This window comes from Hippoglossus hippoglossus, chromosome 14, assembly GCF_009819705.1.
Source record: "Hippoglossus hippoglossus isolate fHipHip1 chromosome 14, fHipHip1.pri, whole genome shotgun sequence".
Lineage (NCBI taxonomy): Eukaryota > Metazoa > Chordata > Actinopteri > Pleuronectiformes > Pleuronectidae > Hippoglossus > Hippoglossus hippoglossus.
In genome coordinates, this window is record NC_047164.1 from 6074256 (window position 1) to 6089536 (window position 15281).

Here is a 15281-nt window from a genome sequence, read left to right on the forward strand (position 1 = left end):
AAGCACTGGAAACTATAAATGAAGGCACCAGTGTGCTGTTGTCAATAAAGGCCGTTCATGACCTTTGTGACAGAAACAGCAAAAAAACGTATTAAATTCAAACATCAAAACACTGAAGTCGTCACCTCTTGACACTGTTCCTGCAAACACACACACACACACACTCAACAAATCTGGACAAGCTCACATTAAATATCACTGACTAGGAGTTACCTACACATCCGCCAAGGAGTTTATGTTTTCACCCCTGCCCACGTGTCTGTTGGTTGGATTACGTAGAAACTATAGAACGTCGTTACATGAAAACTTGGTATAAAGATGGGAAATGGGTCAATGAAGTACCTATTAAAGTTTGGCGTAGATCCAGGAATTTTATATTTCACTTTTTTAAAGGGGACATATCATGAAAATTCCACTTTGTTAGTGCTTCTACACGTTAATGTGGGTATCTGGCATGTCTACCAACCCAAAAACTCTGGAAAAAAAACACTTGCGCGTTTTGTTATGGTTCGTCTAAGTCAGAAACGTCATGCTTGAGTGACTGGAATGAGCTTCCTGTGTATTGTGTCGTCACAATACACTGGAAGTCTCCCTCCATGGCCTTGGCCCCCCCACACTCGTTACGCCGGGTTTACACCGGACGCGGAAGCGCCGCTGCGAGGCAGCGCAGCGCCGTTCTCAAGCGCGCAGCCGCCTGGCTGTTCACACGGGACGCGCATTTCTCCTCGCTGGTCAGCCCGCGATTCTGCTTTCTCCGCTTGTTGTTGTACCCGTTGAATGTCAGGGTTCGGGGGTAAATGATGGTCTTCATAGCCCCCCCCCCACCCCTCTCTTTCTCTCTCTGTCTATCTGCTTGTGTGCTTGTAGTGGATGGGCAGAGGGGGACATTTAATTATGTGATTGGGAAAATTAAAACTCCAGGACAACAGAAGGGGAATACAAAGTATGGGATGCATATTTGATAATTTATATCATATAAAATATGTAATTTATATCGTTTAAAATCATGGGGGGAGAGGGGGGAGGGGGGAGCCGGCTCACTAGCATTTAAAGGAACAGGCACTCAAAACAGGTCACTCTGTGGAGGGCTGTTTTATACAGGGTAAAAAGGGTGCTGTTTTAAATGATCCTTGTGGTATTTTGACCAAAGTATGTTACAGACATTTCATTAAGACCCCAAGGAACCATATCAACTTGTGGTAAAATGGGCATACAATGTCCCCTTTAACATTTGCAAAATAAGGCGTTTTTCAGAAAAAATATTTCCCCAGATTTCCCAGGGAACACTTCATGGGTCTTGATGAAAAGATTCAGGCACGTTGAGAGGACCGATAGCTTGGCAGCCATTCTAGTTCATGTATATTAAGTTTTAAAAGATAACTTCAACCATGGCTTGTTATAGGTAGAATCAGAAATGTTTGAGAAACACTTTTCTGGTATGAAAGAAAATGACCAAAATATAACATATAACAACTTTTTGAAATTGTCTCCACCATGAAATGATCATTCACTGAATTACATCTGATGGAGGATGTAAAGCCAGTTTCTGAAAAGAACAAAATGAAATACACTGAATCCCTTTCCCATCGTGTTGTTAAGGCATCGCTGTGTAATGTGTCATTAAGGCGTGAGTCTATATCGGAGTATCCCTTAAAACCACACAAAAAACATCATCAAATAAAAACCCACTCATAAATTCATCTTCAGCACCAAATACTGAATCAGTGTGAGATTCATGGCTCACGCCGTCGTGTGTTTTACATATGAAAGAAATATTAAAAGGAGCCGTAGTGTATCAGGAGGCAGCAACAGAGCGTGGCAGACAGACGCTTTGCTGTTGAGGATTTAGTCTTTCAGAAAACACATAGTCTAGATGCGTGTATGTTTGTGTCTGTTAGTTTCAGCCAGGTAAAAAAATAACCTAAGAAAATAGCGAATCACATCAGCTGGTGTCCACGTCCCTCGTCATCTTGAAGGATTAGGATCAGACTTCTTCAAAGTAGGCCATCTGAGACATGTACGCAGAGTTTCTCTGTAAAAAAAAGCAAGACAAATGAGAGAAGAGAACACGAGGCTGAAATCAGTGTGATGAAATGTGCTTTTATGATACGATGAGAAACTGAAAGACAAGAAATATACATGTGGTTAGATGGTTACCGATAACTACTGATGTGATTAATATCTTTCATTTCACATGTTTAATCATTTCGATGCCTTTGGAACAGTCACTACAGGATTCATGTTATCGATCGAGCCTTTTCTGTCGGCGCCTCTTTGGAACAACCTCCCTGAGGAGAGGAGGTCTGACGAGCTCTTTATCCTCTTTTAAGTGTCTCTGGACACACACACACATTTATAAGTCTCAGAACTTGACGTCTGAATTCACCTTCAACTTGTTAAAGCTCTTTAACCTTTTACTATCCAAGTTATTTAAGTTATTTTTTTAATCCTGGCATGTGATCTTATTGACTATTGTAAAGATTTTAAAATGTTTTATTCTATTTTACTCATTTCATCTGTCATATTATTATTTTAATATTAGTGACCCGTTGTCTAATCTTCTTACTGCTTTTTATTCTTTCCTATTGTTACAAAAAAATACATTACAGCATGTTGTTTTGACAGCTCTGTCAAAACAAATGCACTGATAGTGTAAATAATAGAAATGGCAGTTTTTCTTATTTTAATATACAGTAAGAGGGATATTTTCTGTACTACAAACATGAAGTCTAATGTTACAATGCAGTCAGACAATAAACTGTGTTCCTCTTGTGAACCCATCATTATGAAACGCTAGACAGGAGAACAATTAGTACTTTTATTGACCATTAGCTAAATTAGTGCGTAATAATAGCACTAAGAAGAGGATGTGGTGATGGGATGGTACATACGTTGCTGTGAGGTAAGTAGACCGGCTCCTGAACGTATCCCCTTGCCTCACTCTGGAGGCTGTAGAGTCCGGCCTGCTGCTGCTGCTCCTCCAGCTTCAGAGACTCGATCTCGGTCTTTAGCTCCTTCAGCTGATCCTGCAGGTGTTTGCTCTTCTCCATATACTCCAGCCTGTATTAATGGCAGATATTACAATGATAAGGAGGCGCAGCCAAAACTCTATTTCCAAAGTGTTGCTGCAGGGGGGGGGGGGTTTAAACTCCAGCTCACCTCTCTCTCTCAATCTCCATGGACAGACGTTTCATGTCAGAGTCCTTGAAGTCGAGACGTGTGGATGCTGACTCATAGGAGAAGTCGGCTGCTTCGGGAGGAGCAGGTGGAGCAGAGTACGCTGGTATGAGCTGGAGAAAAGTCAAACACGTGTCTAGTATGTGCATAAAGTCATGAAGGTAAAGGACACTTAACACATTACTAACTGTTCACACACAAAGGCACAAAGTTACCTGAATTAGTCGCATGTCTGAGTGATGATTATACTTTTTTACTGCCCTTATTTATTCTTATTCTAAATAAATCCATTCTAAAATAAAACACATAAAAACAGCTGTTTCTTTGGGTTCAGTTCAATCTGTATCTGAGCTCATGAATTACCTTTCGACACAGCGGCCTTCATTAATAAAAAAACCTACTTTAATCAGCTGTACTTGCATTTCACACACATATACGGTGATAACTGTCTAAACAAGCTGCGTTATCCATAAAGATAAAATAACAAAGGCTTGACAAAGAGTCCACCAACAGTGGCCCCCATCACGTACAGGGTAAGTGGTTTTGGTGATGTCCAGCAGCTTCTGCTTGGCTCTCCGCTCAGCGTCCTTCGCCTCCGTCAGGTCCTGTTTCAGATGATCGGACTCCTTCAACCTGGAAACAGAGGTTTGGTTAGTTCAAGGCTTCTGAAACACAGTAAGACTTGTATTAAGCAACAGTAAATATTTTTTACTTTTTATTGGACAACTAGAATAACATTTTACACTACATCTGCTGTAGGAAGCTGTGACACAGAGCTGAGACAGTTTACTACTTGTATTTGTAGCACTGTCAATCAGAGGAGGAAAATGCCACATACTTAAAATTTAAATAAAGTGAAATAAAGCATTGGTTTATGGGATAGTATTTATATTGGATGCAATTTGTAGCCTCAAATTAGAAAGGAAAGAAAAATAGAAAACTCAATATGTATATCAGACATCTTTGGGGGTGTCCCTCTGTAGTCTGGTCATCATATCTTCTAGAATTACAAAATAAATGTTTTACTGAATTTTTGACCAGCCTGTTAGTTGTCAAGTTGCATTGTGGGTAATGCCGGCGCCAGGTTTGGAAAAGTAACGAAAATATGTGGAATAAAACCTGATTCTGAGGAGTTCACTCATTGCATTCACATGCACCTCAGTAACCAGGTTACACAGAGAATATTCAGAGAAACAAGCCGACCTGGTTAATCAGGGAATGTGTTTACATGCACTGTAGTAACCTCGTTGTTGTAAATCTGCAAGTACTTGCGGCAAGTCACTCATTAGATTCCTCCCCTGCCACTGACTGTAGTAAAGATAAAAGACTCTGTCGTGACATCCTTACTTTCTATGATGTGTGTGTCTGAGCTGGAGCAGTCGGACGCATTAAGAAGACAGAGCAGAGCTTTTCTTCATGGTGTGAATGTGTCGGAATTTAACAAATGGTCACATTGTCATCACAGAGATCAACCTATTTAGACCTCAAGGGGGTATTTCGTGTTAAGTTTCAGTTTCAGTCAAAATTTGGAATCGTTACAAAGACAAAGCGGCTTCACTTTAACTTTCCCATTTGCAGTCTTTAATCGTTCACACGCAGGCTTAGAAAAAGCTGTTAATCATTATCGGTTAGTCTCCTGGAGAAATCAGGACTAAACCAGGTTTCATATTTACATAAGAGATAAATATTTAAAACGTTATCGCAGTTGATTGTAAACTTCTCTTTACATTTTATAGAATATCAAAAACACTTGTTTATTTGTTTCTTCTTTGTAATAACTGATTATGTGTAATTATCTAAAAACAACTGCATTTCATGTATTCATAGCAAAGTGAGGTAATGAAACTGATTCCATACCTCCTCTCGGACTGCTCCACCAGTTTGACAGCCAGCTGCTCTGCCTCCCTCATCTTCTGCTCCATCAGTCTTTTCTCCTCCTTGGTCTTCATGGCGGTGACCTCTAACCTCTGTCTCTCCTGCTCAGCGTCTGCAGCCTTGTGGGCCAGGAGCTTCGCCTCCTCTTCGGCAATCTGGGCCTTCTCTGCCAGCAGGTCCGCGGTCTCCTCAGATCGCAGCTGGAGAAAATGAATTGTAACACTCAAAAGGATTAATGGTGGAAATCAGGGCTCAGCATGATGGAGGAATTTTATCAACAAATTCATTCACTATTTCTGCCACACAATAAAGAACAGAAAATTAACTCTTACTGCCCAGGCAAGTTCTTACAAAAGTCTGAAATATGAAACTATTATTCCATGTCCAGGATAAATCTCTCACCAGTGCCTCGTTGGAAAGTCGCGCCTCGTCTTGTAGCTGGAAAAGTCTTCGTTCCATCTCCTCTTTTGCACGTTCCGCTTCCTCCCTCATCTGTTTTTCCCGTGCCAGGATCTGACGCTCCATCTAGAAACCACATTAAATACAATTAACCATGATCAAATCATTACAACTGCAGTTTGTGTATGCAAAGTGTACAGCCTATCCCATTTGTTAGTCCAGTGGAGTGGAGAGCGCGCTGACCTTCTTTCGGGCCTTCTCCTCTTTAGCCTGAGCCTTCATCTGCTGCACTTCAATTGAGTCCACCTTCCTTCTCCTCATGAATAGATCATGGTTACCGATGCACAGCTGTAGGATCTAAACACAAAGCAGAAATGTGTTACTTTATAAAACGTTAATGTAACTCTGTTATAATTGCTATACATGAACAAACAGGTCAACCAACCAGCTTGTTCACACGTAGTTGAGATGAGTAGAACTTGAAGACATCTTTCTTCTTGTCCAGGGGTTTGATTGTGAACTGCAACATGGGAAAGTTAAACATTTCTGTTATTCTGCCTCACTGGAACAGTTTGGTAGCATTGATTTGATGCCTTTACAACAGTAAAGCTAACTGGCTGAGTGAAAGGTCACAGGTTTCACAAACATCTATATTTGTCTGCAAGATAGTGATGAGTGAAGAAAAATAAATAAATAAATAGCAGCATCCATTATGTATTTTTTTTGTAGTCTAGCATAAAAAATATTATCTTTGCAACATATTTCCTTAAAATGAAATTTCCATCAGCTTTAACTGGTAAAAACGTTGCAGCAGCAGGATGTCTCATTTTTCTACTTCTCCCACAGTGACAGGCAGAAAAAAATGCAATAGTGTCAACTGTCTGTCTGAGTTTCATTTACCTCCTTTTCACTGTAAGAGATGTTGCGGATGTCGCTCCAGGGAAAGGACTTGTTCGGGTTGAGTTTGCTGTTGGGGCTGTAGATGTGAAGACCCTGAGCATCCACTCCAAGCAACAGGTCAGTGTCCCTTTTATTTTGCTGTCAATGTAACAGGAAAGTCATTTTTAAGATTTTATTTTTCACAACACAATGTTTAGTTTACCTAAGGAACCTCGAGGTTCAGTGATTCACACTCACAGTGATGGCAAAGTAGCTGACACCATACATCTCAAGGTCCTGAGCGATCTTCAGGTATTCCATCTCTGCCTCATCCCTGTACAGATGATGTAAAAATAAACAGGAGAAGACACATTAAACAATAATACATTCATCACACACTGACTTCATCTTTCGTAAATGTGTTAACGTGCCTCCTGGGTCATTTCCTACCTGGCGATGCCTCTGTGCTCCGCGTACCAAGCTGTGATCTTCTCCTCCCACATGTCAGCTGTCATTTGATATTGCATCAGAACCTGAGATACACACACAGGATCACAGGAAAAACCCTTAGATAATATACACAAGCAGCCATTATGTTTTATGGATAGTCAAATGTGCACATAGTCATGTAAACTCACCCTTTTTGGCAGAAGCTCATCTTGTGCCAGGAAGCCTGGCTTGTGAAAGTTTGGGTCATAGTCGCCGTACTGTGATTGAGATCGAGGGGAAGACAGTTAGAGAAATAAGGGTGTTAATGTTGCACATTTGCAAAACTTTAAATATATACAACTCTAACTGAGCACAACACTGTTTTTTAACATTGTTAGATACATTTTGGATAATGTAAGTACACAAGTCAACATAAGAGATAACAGGTCTAGTCATTTTTAGACATTTTAATGAGAATTGCATCAGTGAAAATGCGTGAATTTCAGCTGGCGACAATTAACTTAATGTTTTGAGATGTAAGTGGGACAAGAATCTCTAATATGCAGCCAGAATTCAAATGACAATAATGGACCATTAACTTTCAATAACCTTGCACGGATCTCTTACCTTGGCTTGGACAGCGTATGATGCCAGGAGAACCGATGCTTCAGGGGAACAGAATATCTCTTCATCCAGTATCTGTTTTTTCACCTAAAAAAGAACATGACACCATGTGTGAACATGTTGAACCAATTAAAATGATTTCATTTCATTTTCTAAAACATGCACAAATACTACCCCCATCTCAAGGAGAGTTTGCACATATACGACCAAAGGTTATTTAAATTAAATGATTAAATTACCTGTAAGAAGAAGAGGTGCTGAGTAATTTCTTGGACCAGTTCCTCTTCTACTTTTTCTGGGAAGAATTTGGCGAGGAAACTAAATGTTATGGGAGAGTCCTTGGGAACCTCCTGGTCCAACACCTTGATGAACAAATAAACAAAATGGGGGGAAAGAGTAGATCAAAAGTGCATTAGGCTGCAGTCTCACAAAAGCCAGAATTTCATGTCCTGATCAGTATCTGCAATTAAATATGAGCATCACGCAGAACAATTACTTGATTTACTGACAATTGATCCACAATTTAAAAAATCAATTAAATAACATTAGCCCTCTCTGGCTGCTCAACATTGTAAACTGACAAGCATTGAACAAAACATTTCGAAGATGTCGTCTTGTAATCTGGGAAAATGTTAGAGGTATTGTATAGTCTAAAGGATTAATTGTTGGATTAGAAATAAATCCATGGGTTTAAATGATTAGGAAAAACAATCATCAGTTACAGTCCTAGAATCCAAAATTTTGGGTAACATACAAATAATCTGCATTCTGCTAAATGATTTCACCACCTGGTGTCTGAAATATCTTTCAAGTCACGAAATGTTTCTAGACAGTTTGACCTTCACGAGTTTGCTCATCTACTCACCCGTTTGTCTGGTTTCAGCCAGGCGTACGTGTCCTTCACTGTGTATCTGAGTCCAAAGAACCAGGTCTCCCTCAAACCGACAGTGCGACACACCAGGTCGAACAAGTCTTTACCTTTCCACTTCACCTGAAAAAACAACAGAGAGCAGCAAAGAGACCAGTGAGTTGAAAGGCTGAAAGGTAACGTGTGGACTTGTTTCTACTAATAACTCAAACTAAAAGAACGTCACTTTCAACTTCAACTTCAAACGACTGAGTTTTCCTGCAGCGTGCTGGTGTGAGGAGTGAAGTCCTCACTATCAACATGAACAATGATTACACCTTAGTCAAAATCATACAGTAAATACAGGGGGAAGCAGAGACACTGTGTTTTGAACAGCATATGACATATTGTGGCTTTTGTGAAGGAAGTCTTCTGTAACCAAAACTGTTCGGTATCTGGGAAGCCTATGACATCTGCTGAACAATTTACTAGTGGAAATGCTTTACCAAGACAGTTGTAGAATGTCGTTCTATATATGTATTGGATTGCAGCATTAAATGTCTCCGAGGAATCATGCTCAACTCCTTTCTCCTTCTCCTTGAGATATATGCAGACTTTAGTTAAAAACCAGATACTTAAGGATAATCAAGCACCCACACTGTTGCTTCCACACTCAATACCATCAGGGAGACCTAACTTAAACCTATTCTGCAGCAAGACAACCACCACAAAACAATAAACTCTTCACCAACAACAACAAGAAGATGATGGAGTCCTGCAGCAGCGAGGTGCCTGAACAGACAGCACTGAAGTCAACATCATCATGTCCGTCTAAATCAAAACTACACAAGAAGCCTCACTTCAGTTTTAATGCCTAAAACCTTTGCACTGTGCTGTTTATATCATTAAATGTGCAGGACATTCCAAACTTTATGTGGACCAATACATTGTTTATCTTACACATGCATGCATATAATATAGTTATACATTGATCTGGACATGGAAACGAGGCCTCTGTGGGAGAGCTGGCTGTCCACTAACCAAAGGGTGAGTGGTCCAATCTGTGGCTCCACATGCTTAAGTGCCCTTGGGCAAGATACAGAAGCCCAGCAGTGTGGGAATGATGTGTAATAAAAAAGTGATTATAGCAGAGCTGTGTCAAGCGGCACCTCAATATGCTCGGGGAATTCTGTCAGAAACCATCTCGAATAGTTAAAAAAGGTGATAAAGATTCCTGGATCTGCACCAAAATTGGTCGTGTCCTCCCACACTCATGCCGCATCTTTTCAACATGTTTCGTGGTTAATCTGCCCTTTTGTTTTTGTGTATACATGCTTATAAACAAACCAACAAGCAGACGGGTGGACACTTCTTTGGCGGAGGTAAAAACTATGAAAGCGCTCTCACTTTAGTCTTAGTGCCTAGAACCCATTCACAGTGGTATATATATTATTAAATGTGTAGGACATTTCAGGACATTCAAACTTGCCTTTGTATCACCTTGTTATGTCTGGTGCTTGGGATTTAGTTTTGTTTTGGCTCTATATGTATTTTTAACAGCTCCCGTTCTCTTTTGTGAAACACTTTGTGAGTCTGTTCTGTGAAAGGTGATCTATTAAATAATAAGTACTCACTTATAAACAAATACAAGCCTACGATATGTGGTTATTTATTGATCTGGACGTGGAAATGATCGACCACACTCCTCCACACACAGACAGGTGATCATTTCATATCATAAATCCTCACCTCACAGCTGAACTCCATCTCGGCATCCATGGTGATAACTTTGACTTTGAAAGTCTTGGGCTGTTTCTTCTTTAAACCCAGGATTGACATTTTGAGGGTTTGGCTGTCAAAATAAACCTGTGGAGAAATCACAACAATGCTTTTCAGAATAAAAACACAACATCGAACCACAACAGAGGTGGAGGCTCCGGATAAATCACATGTTGTTGACAGATTTAAACTCCAGGAGGGAGCATCTGTCCTGACAGTGAGATGTCAGTGGATGGTGGACATGACCCATCAGGCAACACGAATTAATACAGATACATGCGTTAATTATTTGTTCAACTCAACGCGTATTTTAATTGAAATTAAAAAAAAGCACATGAGGCCAATTACCAGGGAGTAAAGTGAGAAACTGCTGCCGTCCAACGAGGCTCAGATGAGGCTGGGCTGCTTTTTTATGTTGTCGTGGGGGGGTGGGGGGGACAGAGCGATGCTAAGCTAACGGGTGTTAGCTTCGCGGCTAGGCTACGAAAACGCACCAAAACAAGTTGTAGAAAGCGCGTAACTTGGGATTCTCCATGGTGGAACCCGCCCGGCGAACCGACTCTGTGCGTTAAAACCTTTTCCTCACACTCACACACACACAGAGAGACGGAGACAACTTCCCCAGGGTGGTCGGCAGCGGAGTGATTTAGCCTGCTAGCTCCGCAGGACTTTCCAGGAGACTTTTTGTTTTGACCCTACAGGTGGGAACGGGAACTGCAGCCTGGGACGCGGCCACTGCGCATGTGCGTGAATTTTGGACGCTGCGTTCACAACTTTAGGAAATGTTGCTCTTTAAAGAGTTTTATATATATACAGTATTTATATATATATAAAAATAAAAAGTGCGATGGCCGTGAATGCAGCTGCAGGAAACAACATGTCCGACAGGCGCGCAGGTTGTTAAGAAAGAAAGAAGAAGCAGACAGCCTGACAGTCTGCACCGAGGGAACAGCTACAGCCTGAATCCACGTTTCCTAGTCTGCAGGAATTTTGGACTCCAGGTCCTCTTGTGTTGAAATCCCCAGAAGACAGGAGCAGCTCGGCTCCTGAAGGTAGCACTCACCTCATGCACCAGGCTTCCCTGTCGCCTCATGTGCAGCTGCCTGTTGATTTCAAAACCATGTGACAGCTCAGACAAGCTCAGATCAAACTGCATGTGCACGTTCTAATAGAATCTGGTCTTCAGCTACTCGTGCTTCTTCTTGTTTATCTACCAATGTGTTAATTGTGTGTTTGAATGCTGTTTTAAGATAAGATAAGTTAAGAGGATCCTTTAGCAGTCCCACAATGGGGACATTTGCCGTATTAAACCTGCAAGAGTTAAAACTAGGCACCAGTAAGCTAATAATAGATACCATTATTATATAAGAAATATAGAAAAATATGAACGTGTGAATAAAACCCCACAACCCTGATTAACTAGTCGTTCAGGGTTGTGAGGTTTTTCAATAAGTTGTAATTGTTTACTAATAACTTCGTTGCAATACATAAAGAAAACTGAACTTGCCCATTTCCCCCCGATTTCTTCTCATCGTCTTTGAAGGACTTTATATAGTTTTGATATTAAATCAATGTGAAGGTTAATTCAACAATTCAAACAAAGTCATTTGATTTGCCAGAACTAAGTAGGAGAAGGTCAGAGTTGTAGTTTAGTTTGGCACATGGATGCATCATGAGAGATCAGGCACCTGGGCACAAACACGTAAACAAACCTCACCTTATCTCTACAGGAGCAGTTTGTGCCTTAATTCTTTAAAACTTGTTTTGCATCTTTTTGTTGTTTCTACTCCTCCTCTTTTTCCTTTGATGTGTATTTTTACTTGTTTCATGTCTGTACTAATTTTATGTCTTTTTGTGGTTGTTTTGCATCAATTTTAGTTGTTTTCATTTGTGCAAACCTTTCACTAATGACTTTCCTACTTTTGTTTAAAATATTTACTTCTTTCGAGACTCTGTGGTTGTTTCCCTGCATCTCTTTGTGATCGTTTTGAGTTTCTTTGTGGTCTCTTTGCATCTATGGTTAATCCTTCTTTCTATCTGTGTTCAGATTGTGTCGTACCAAACCCATTTCATATGTCTTTGCATCTCTTTGTAGTTGTTTGGCAACACATGACATCACAAAACAAATCACTGGTCATTGAAAAAAGGATCAGTTTGTTAGTAGGAGACGAATGAAGCAAAGTGAGCTGTAATTTTTCATTCGCAATCGAACCTTACACTCTTTAATAAGTGATATCTGATTCTGATACCTGTTGTCATATTGCTATATAACTTGATTATTTTGCCGATGGCTCTTTCTTTTGTTTGTTGAACAGTTTTACAAGATGTCGGCTGGCAGCAACACATTCGAAGACGTGAAAGCAGTCGTCTTATCCGCTCATGATAGCGCTACATCCAGACAGAAGGTCGACTTCTACAGCTCCTGGGCAGAGAACTATGACAAGGTGAGATGACTGAGGAAACATACAATTTGATATGCACAAAATATAGGCAATATGTCCAAAATATACATGTACATCATTGTGTGGGTCTTTATCTGTATATTTAAAATAATTAAAAACAGGTTGTTGTTTTTTTTTAGCCAAAAAAGCACATATACAGTGTAGTATATCTGTCTCAGTTATTTCCATACACAATTCATGAAAATGATATCTGTTAATGTTTACTTTTCTCCTGTGCACTCAAAGCCTCAGTTCTTAATTCAAACTTATTTCTTTATAGGATGTGGCTGTTCTTGAATACCGTGCACCGACTCTCGCAGCGAACAGCATCTCCAAGCATTTCAGCGGTGACCGGGAAAAAGCCGTCTTGTTGGATGTGGCCTGTGGGACAGGACTAGTGGCCAAGCAGGTAAACTCACTAGACTGAGAACAAACTAGTCTTGACACAGAAATACATTATATGATATTCGACAAAGGACATCATTGTCTTTGTGTATTTTAACTGTTCAGATCAAAACTTTGATTTCAGACCCTTTCTTTCTTGTTGTAATTTGTTTTAGTTTCCATGTTCAATTGACCTGTGGGACCAAATAACAAGCAGTCTCTGTCTTACAGTTGAAGACACATGGATTTGGACGATTTGTGGGTGTTGATGGAAGCGAGGCGATGCTGGAGTTGGCCAGAGGGAGTGGTTTGTACCAGGAGGTGAAGCAGTCACTGCTGGGCGAGGAGCCACTGCCTGTCCAGTGGGGTAATTTAATGGTGCATTAATCCACATGGTTCGTTGACCACTGTCGTTCACTACAGGAAAAGGTGGTTTCATCCCGTATTTGTGGTGTGTTGTTATTATTATTATATCTTTATTTATATAGCACTTCTCAAAAGATAGTCACAAAGTGCTTGACAAATACATGCAAGCACAAATACTGGAAAATTAACAAAAACTCAGTTATAAACGAACATTAACACTAAATGTGTGACAGAAATTTAAGCATGGCCTCCCAAAACAATAATTAAAAATATAATTAGGTAAAATAGGGAAAATGCAGTATGATAAAATTCTGATTTAAGCTTTGATTTAAAGGGAGCTCCTGACCCAGCCTGCCGTATTCTCTTGGGCAGGGTGCTGCAGAGCCTTGGAGCTCTTATGTCAAAAGCTCTGTCCCCTTTAGTCTTCAGCTGAGAATCTGGAACAGTTCAAAGGTCAGATGAATATTAATCTCTGTTTAGTCTGTTTGTTTTGTTGTTGAGTCTGTCTCATCGACTTCAGTTGTTGTTTTGCAATTAAACCATATTTAATTGCAGTCTTTAGCATTATCAGTAGTAACATAAAATTTGAAATATATTTATCTCATAATGAACTCTTCTTCCACTTCGCTGCTCCTCGCCCAGTGGATTCATTTGATGTGGTTGTGGTCGTTGGAGCGCTGAGTGCTGGTCAGGTCCCCGTGGCTGCGGTCAGAGATCTCTGCAAAGCCACTAAACCAGGTGAGATTTTAGTTTTTGTTGCGTCAGTATCTCCTGTTGAGTTTGAATCCTTCAACAGCACCGCTACACTGTCGCCTGTATCCACTAGGGGGCTACGTCTGCATGACGACCAGAAGCAACATTGACAATCTGGAATACAAAGGCGCCCTGGACCGCCAGCTGAAGCAGATGGAAGAAGAGGGCCTGTGGATTTGTGTGGAGGTGACTGAGCTGAAAGACTGGGAGAGGTCTGTGTCCGAGAAGGAGGAGGGCTACATATCTGGTGTTGTGTACCTCTATAAGAAAATACACAAACACAGTGCCCAGAAAGCATGACTTCTTAACAGCCAAGTACAAAATTAAATTACTCAAAAAGATACTCAATATTCCAATAATGAAATAATGAATTTCACCAAAAAAAAGTCTTGCAATATTTTTTTTTCAGACCCAAAGCTGAGAATGTGAAACTTCATGATTATTATCTTTTAAACATATTTTTCATCAGGATTTCCCATAATGTAGCACATTCCTGCACCACCCGCTCAAACTCTCTATGAGAGAGGTCGACAGGACACTAAAGATTTTGTAGCTGGTCTGGTTCAGAATCTTACTGAGCAAGGTGATTCAGAAATGACCTCCGTATATCAGAAACGTTATTAAGATTGTCCGTCATGTGTAATATACCAGTGAGCTCAATTAACTAGGTCTTAAACCGAGGCTCAGTATCCGACTCCAGCCTTAAAATTACCTCCTTTGTCTTATTACCATAATAGTTCTTTGCACGTAGACACTGCGGTTTAATAATAACGAGAATGGCCAGATATCAAACGTGCAGCCATACATCTCAGAGAACGAGTATGTTGCACCAGAAACGAGCCTCCTGTAGATTTGTCTCAATTTCATGTTTAACAATATCCATGTTACCTGAATGAGCTTGTTGCAGTGAAACTGGTGTTTGTAGATATGCAGAGAAGTCTTACTAATGGAAATCAATTGCTTGGACTTGTGTAATAAATGAAAATGTAATTTATGTCTACGCTGTGTCTTTAATGTTTTAATATCTGCAGCGCATTAATCAAACAAACAGGCTGGTGAATGATTGTGAATAAGAATCATGCACAGAGATTAAGGTTAAGTGTCACTTAAATCATAGCCCTCTTGTTTTTATTTAAAGCTATTTCTACATTATTATATACTCTATTTTAAAGTGTCGACATTTATAAAGTTGTCAAATTAACATTGACAAAGCATTTTCAGTGGCAGCCGCTTTTGTCATTTTCACGGTTTTATAGTTTTAAGACGTGATCAAATATTTTGATGTAAATTTGCAGCAGCACATAAACAGGCTAAAAGGTGAAATAAAC

At 40.2% G+C, this 15281-nt stretch overlaps 2 protein-coding genes across 5 annotated transcripts; one reads left to right on the top strand and one right to left on the bottom strand.

The window, feature by feature from the left end:
- Positions 1 to 1229: 1229 nt before the first annotated feature.
- Positions 1230 to 10667, bottom strand: nf2b (neurofibromin 2b (merlin)). 2 transcript variants are annotated; one of them, XM_034606520.1, is made up of 17 exons: positions 10355 to 10667; positions 9980 to 10095; positions 8249 to 8374; positions 7623 to 7745; positions 7387 to 7470; positions 6969 to 7037; positions 6781 to 6863; positions 6589 to 6664; positions 6352 to 6489; positions 5897 to 5971; positions 5695 to 5808; positions 5455 to 5577; positions 5035 to 5252; positions 3708 to 3810; positions 3160 to 3290; positions 2892 to 3060; positions 1230 to 2032 (listed from the first exon to the last, which is right to left on the bottom strand). In XM_034606520.1, exons 2-17 carry the CDS (start codon positions 10067 to 10069, stop codon positions 1985 to 1987), a joined length of 1770 nt encoding a protein of 589 aa, XP_034462411.1. In that variant the 5' UTR covers positions 10070 to 10095; positions 10355 to 10667; the 3' UTR covers positions 1230 to 1984. The 2 variants fall into 2 exon arrangements, with proteins under 2 accessions (XP_034462411.1, XP_034462409.1); XM_034606518.1 differs by having other exon boundaries at positions 9980 to 10096; positions 10358 to 10666.
- On the top strand, positions 9591 to 14939 carry mettl27 (methyltransferase like 27). Of its 3 annotated transcripts, XM_034606522.1 has the most exons (7): positions 12035 to 12136; positions 12169 to 12190; positions 12325 to 12453; positions 12731 to 12859; positions 13066 to 13201; positions 13843 to 13938; positions 14027 to 14939. In XM_034606522.1, exons 3-7 carry the CDS (start codon positions 12334 to 12336, stop codon positions 14251 to 14253), a joined length of 708 nt encoding a protein of 235 aa, XP_034462413.1. In that variant the 5' UTR covers positions 12035 to 12136; positions 12169 to 12190; positions 12325 to 12333; the 3' UTR covers positions 14254 to 14939. The 3 variants fall into 3 exon arrangements, with proteins under 3 accessions (XP_034462415.1, XP_034462414.1, XP_034462413.1); XM_034606524.1 differs by lacking the exons at positions 12035 to 12136; positions 12169 to 12190 and adding an exon at positions 9591 to 9612; XM_034606523.1 differs by lacking the exons at positions 12035 to 12136; positions 12169 to 12190 and adding an exon at positions 10880 to 11061.
- Positions 14940 to 15281: the final 342 nt, after the last annotated feature.